At 37.6% G+C, this 5,730-nt stretch overlaps 1 protein-coding gene across 2 annotated transcripts; it reads left to right on the top strand.

Annotated features, from left to right (window-relative positions):
* On the top strand, positions 1-5,295 carry LOC143485631 (peripherin-like). Of its 2 annotated transcripts, none has more exons than XM_076985128.1 (9): positions 1-557; positions 1,621-1,681; positions 2,529-2,624; positions 2,847-3,011; positions 3,105-3,230; positions 3,360-3,580; positions 3,667-3,713; positions 3,867-3,952; positions 4,341-5,295. In XM_076985128.1, the coding sequence occupies exons 1-9, from the start codon at positions 85-87 to the stop codon at positions 4,359-4,361; spliced, it is 1,296 nt and encodes a 431-aa protein (XP_076841243.1). In that variant the 5' UTR covers positions 1-84; the 3' UTR covers positions 4,362-5,295. The 2 variants fall into 2 exon arrangements, with proteins under 2 accessions (XP_076841243.1, XP_076841242.1); XM_076985127.1 differs by lacking the exon at positions 4,341-5,295 and adding an exon at positions 4,030-4,324.
* The last annotated feature ends 435 nt before the right edge of the window (positions 5,296-5,730 follow it).

The following is a 5,730-nucleotide window of genomic DNA, read 5'->3' as shown; positions in this document are numbered from 1 at the left end:
GAAGGTTCACCTACTGCTGCTCAGCTTTGACCAGTGAAGGAACCTTACAAAGAAGAGGAAGACAACAGCCATCCAAGTCTGAATATGAGTGATCAAGACCAAGACAACCATCTGAATACAAGTGACATCTCTGTTCAAATGAAAAGTTCCCCCAAATGTGGGTCCTTCTCATCTACGCAGATGTCAGGCTGCTGGGAGCACTCTATCGGCCATGGCACCCACCTGTCCTCCAGCATGTTGGACTTCGGCGAAGTCCAAGATATCACCAAAGACTTCCTCACCACCCGCAACAGACAGAAGTTGGATCTGCAGGAGCTCAACAACCGTTTCACCAGCTTCATCAGCAAAGTTCACAAGCTTGAACAGATCAATGCCAGCCTTAACATCGAACTCCGTGATGTCAGAAACAAGCAAGACCAACCCAAGCAGGACAGTCAGACCACCATGAACGAAATGAGGGTTCTCCTTCTACAATTAGAGGAGATCAGGGAGAAGCACGACAAGTTCTATGTGGAGAACAAAAACCTGTCTGAGAAACTGGCCATCCTAAAGCAAAGGTAAATTCTTTAAAAGGACAGATAGACAGGATGTTTTGGAGTTTGTGTATTTAATTAATAAATTGATAATGAATCAAATAATTAGCTATTGCACTCAATTAGGTCATATGAAATTTTTACTTTGTTGTTCGTCTATTCACCAGTCACTTTAAGTATACAAAGACAAAACAAAACAAACAAAATACTAAGTGTAGTGAATGGAATAAAATAAACTATATAGGGGGCAACATAGTAAGATAAAATAGACTTTAAATTATACAGAGATATCTTCTAAGAATGCGCTTAAAGTGTATTTGCATATGTACAAGTACCAGTACATGTATACATGTGTAAACAGCAGTAATTCTGTGCAAATTACAGACATGTGAACATGTAAACATTATCCTAAGCAGTGCATGCAAGTATTTCTGAAATTCTAGGAGACGAAACCAGCTTATGTTAGGAAAAGTTATATAAGTCATAGCATAAATCTCATAGGGTTCTAAAGTTTTGACATCACAGATCAATTCATTTGCTTTCAGTTCCTTAACTTTACTATAGCCATAGCACCAACTGGTAATGCAAGCAGATATGCCGTTCATGCAACATACATGAACATTGAAATGTGTTGTCATTGGAAGTGACAAATCCTTAATCTTTAACCTTAAACATGAAGCAGAGAAGCAGGTCCAGTATATTGACAATTATTGGAATATTGAGTAGGTTAGCATGTAAACTCCTAAACAAAAAATAAGAACAGCATCAGGTTGGCAAAAACAGCTGGCTGTAAGTGCTCAGGACCTGGATTCAGACCTGTAGGCTCGAACAAGGTTAGGACCTGGACTCAGCCCCATTGATATAGAGATGTGAACAAGGCACAGGAGATGGTGATTCAGTGCACAGGTGAATAGTATTCAGGTAATTGGGGCTGCGAAAGGTTTGAGGTATGTGTGTGGTGAGGTGTCTAGTGCATTGTCACAGTCTATATGTAGAATGTTATGTACATTACTTTTGTAATTGTCAAGTATGGTGTCAGACAACATTTATATATTCAGTGTTTTGATCTCTTAATATGTGTCTACAGGTTAGATGAAGAGACTAAGAGGAGGCAGGATGCTGAGGACAAACTGTCACAAACAAAACAGGTGATGATTAGCAATTGAAATACACACACACACACACACACACACACACACACACACACACACACACACACACACACACACACACACACACACACAAATAAACGTTACAGATAGCAAAATAATTCCAAACATAGATGTAAATGTAAATGTGAACAAATCCATTCATGAGTGGTCAAAGGTATGTACTTATGACTTTGGAGCATTAAAATGTGAAAAAACAACAGTTATGTTAACATAACTTAACATAATGTTAAGACTAGAATAGAGGAACTGTAGGTGGTACCTCAAAGTGTTGTAAATTAATGCCCAGGAAAACATATTAGACATGGAAAATGTTATTTAAAATAAAAAAAATCTCTCTTTCGAAGTATTAAATGAGGTAATGAAGAAGATAACCAGTGAAAATACAAAATCAACATAATTTTATCACAGTTATAGCTTCCCTGGTACCACTTGCTTGTAGGGCTTTAAAAACAAGTGTTAGTCTATGAAACAGTGGATGAAGAAACTATGTATCTGGCAGCATTTATAGGTTATTTTATCAATATTACCTCTGTTACGTCTTACAGTCTAGGCTTCGGAGGTGACAAGAAGGGAAAAGGGAAAGGGTAAATAACTGCAAAAGAGTAATGTTTTTGAAGATTAATTCCTTAATTCCTGGTGACCCCTGGTTTAGACTAATTGTTTAATTTAAGGGTTGACTGAAAAATGCTTCAGTCTAACTTTATTAAACCATGGAACACTATAGCGTTGTCCATATAAGCTTTGGAGACACAATGCTTTCTCACAACCACAATGATGAATTAAAGCATAGAACATGTATGCCAATGTTCCCATCTGCCCTCAGGATTTAGATGACGCCACCTTTCGCCAATTGCAGCTGGAAAGCAAGATTGAGTCTCTGAGGTCTGAGATTGTGCTCCTCAAAAAGCTGCACAGTGAGGTGAGGTGTAGGCCAAAATAAATGGTGTGATGTTCAACAGCTTCTGCATGACCAAATGGTGTGTAAGGTGTAAACTTCATCCTCTTAGATTCATAAATGTAAAGTTCCCCGAAGGTGCTTCTAGCATACTACTGAAGTGATGTATTATCATTAACTTACATAAATTGATAGAATCTTGGAAGAACCACAAAGAATGAATGTCCTTTTATACTGTTTAAACAGGCAATCAAGGACATGGAGACGAATTTTAACACACTTCAAGTGAGTTTGCAAACAGGGTCCATGGTCCAGTTTGACCTGAGTTCAGCCCTGAGAGAGATCAGGGCCCAGTACGAAATGATCTCAACCAAAATCAAGCAGGAGGCTAAGGAATGGTATACATCCCAGGTGAATGGATGGAACATACACCATGGTAGAAAATACACATTATTTATAGGAAGTCCATTATATATATTTTTTACTTTTGCTTTCATCCTACAGTTGACTGAACTCATCAACTTGCTGAAGCAGAAATCCATTGCCTTGAGGATGTCCAAGGATGAGACTGGTGGGTTTAGAGTGCAGATCCAGGATCTCAACTATGAGATAGAAACACTCAAGATAAAGGTATTCTGGCCTAAATGGCTATTTCAGTCAAGGGAACCCTCAATCTTCAAGCAATAATTGAGACCAGTTGATCATATAAAGTACTCTAAAATTCTCACGTGCACATGTACGTTTATTTGTGTGTCATAGAATGAGGCTCTTTTAAAGCAACGAAAAGAACTGAAGGGCAGACTGTCCTTGGAATCCAGCAAAAACCAGGAGATCATCATTCTTCGGGAGGAGGAGATCTGCCAACTCAAGAATAAAATGATTCAGCACCTGAGAGATTATCAGGATTTGCTTAACGTCAAGGTGGCTCTGGACACCGAGATTGCTACATATAGGAAGCTACTGGAAATAGAGGAGAGCAAGTAAAGATTTAACTTCCACCAGTCTTTGTTCATAAATTTGCCCTTATATCATATTTTTAGACTGAAGTGCATTGTTGTACTTTCAGAATTGTTGCACCCTTCATGAACATATCATCTGTGGCTGTGCATGGTGGTAAGTTGTGATGCTTTGCTACATATTTTCTACAACTGTTTTTGCTGTTCATCTTCTACCTTAATGCCAGTTGCATTATTTGGAAAATCAAAGTCATTATTAGATGTATTATAATTGATCAGCTTTAATACTCTTGTATTTGCTGGTTGCTAGAGGTGAAGCAATCATGTGATAATGGATCAACCTTTGAATCTAACAAGAAGGTTGTTATCAGAACTATCGGCGTGCATGAAAGAGAGGTAAGTCATCCGGTTGCACTTACTTAACTTATTGTTACACCAAAACAGGCATTTCTTTAACGGCTTTTTTTTTTTAGATAAATAACATTTATGTATGCAGACACAAACGGAGTAGACTCAAAGACGAGCGACAAGCACAACATCAACACACATTAAATACCTTGACATAAACAAGAACCAAGTGCAATGCATAACTTTGCATGACAAATGACAGGTGAAATGGATGAACACACGCACATAGAACCATACCCTAAGGAAATACACTTATGGACATAAACAGATGCAGCCCACACGTACACACACCAGGAGGGGTCAAGGGCTGCACGATGACATGTTTTTCATAAGTCAGTTTTTATTGTCAGACAGAATAATGCATTTTCCTTTTTAGGTGATGACAGTCCATAATTGAGAAATAAATATCTCTTGATTGGAAGACATCTGTGACATTCATCTAGGAACCTCTCACAGATAATTAAAGCAGGTCATTAACCACAACTAGTTCCAGACTTTAGAATTGGGTACTGATGATTAGGTAGAATTAATTAATAAATAATCCTTAATTTCTTTTTACTTTAGTTGGCATTGTATGGAGTGATTATAACAAGGTCAACAACCCCCTATTAAAGGGTAAAAAATATTCTGTTTAAATCATGCATGTTTTACTTTTTTCAACAAATTGTTTTTGTAACATATGCTGTTTATTTTTGGCTAAAACCTTTCTAAGGTGATAGATATTGGGCTGTAATAAGCTGTATTTATCTACTATGTAATCTTTATTATCTGTAAACCACATTGGAAACTATAAAATGCTATGCACATAAAATAAATAAAATGTATAATTAAGGAAATTGTGATGCAGGGACAGAGGCGACAGGAGACAGTGGCTGTAACTAGTGATGTAACATTTGAAGCGATGCCTCGTAGCCTGTATCGAGCAAAAGGGGGCGTGCCAGATGAAGCCCCGGTTCGAGGCGTGTCATTACCGTAAAAATCACGTGACTGATGACAAACGAGGCCTCGGATTCAGTTGGGCTACGTCATCGTTTCATTTTGAGTGTCACAACCACATAAAGGGGGTTTGAGCCTTGCGGCCCTTTGTGGGTTTTGAGTTGGCGTTTGGTGTTGTGAGAGGTGTGCATTGGTTAATTAGCTAGAGTTAGTGGTTAAAGTTCTGTTATAAAATAATTAGATCAGCTATTATTTATTATTCTTATTATTATAGACTTTAAGCTAGTTGTAAGCTAGGTAGGTTTCTAAGGTGTCTAAGAAAAGGAATCGACTCAACCCCAACACTGTTAAAAAGCTTCTTAAAAAAAATAAAAATCAGTAATATATTTGTTCCATCTGTTGCAGTTTCCTGTCTTTCAGTTCCATAAGCACTCTTGTACTCCCAGTTCTACAAGCATTTATATTAAGTATTTATTTTACATGTTCAACATCATCACTCAAATAATAATATTTCCTTTTATAAACACACTTTTATATTTATTGGGACATGGAAAAAAAAATATTTTATACACAGACATTCCAGACTCAGAATTAATTGAGTGTCATATATCCTTTTGCACAGCAGGTGGCACTAGTGAGAATGAGTCAACGAGGCTTCGGGTAATGAACCTTTTGGTGAACCTTTGAGCTGGAAAGCCCCATTGGTTCATGAAGCCTCGTTTTGCCATCACTAGCTGTAACCGAAAGGCTTTATTATGCATCTAAAAAAACAAAGGAAATCTGGCCACTTGGCAAATGTAACACGAAAAGTATTCTCAAGTGCCCAATAT

The sequence above is a fragment of the Brachyhypopomus gauderio genome, unplaced genomic scaffold, assembly GCF_052324685.1.
Source record: "Brachyhypopomus gauderio isolate BG-103 unplaced genomic scaffold, BGAUD_0.2 sc37, whole genome shotgun sequence".
NCBI classification, from domain to species: domain Eukaryota; kingdom Metazoa; phylum Chordata; class Actinopteri; order Gymnotiformes; family Hypopomidae; genus Brachyhypopomus; species Brachyhypopomus gauderio.
Note: the sequence above shows the minus strand (reverse complement) of the source record. Positions and strands in the feature narration are given on the sequence as shown.

Bases quoted from the DNA above. Each gene is read 5' to 3' on its own strand.
- LOC143485631 (XM_076985127.1), top strand. From the start codon at position 85: ATGAGTGATCAAGACCAAGACAACCATCTGAATACAAGTGACATCTCT. The intron at 3,012-3,104 runs GTGAATGGATGG...TTCATCCTACAG, and splicing joins AGGAATGGTATACATCCCAG to TTGACTGAACTCATCAACTT. The intron at 3,581-3,666 runs GTAAAGATTTAA...TTGTACTTTCAG, and splicing joins CTGGAAATAGAGGAGAGCAA to AATTGTTGCACCCTTCATGA.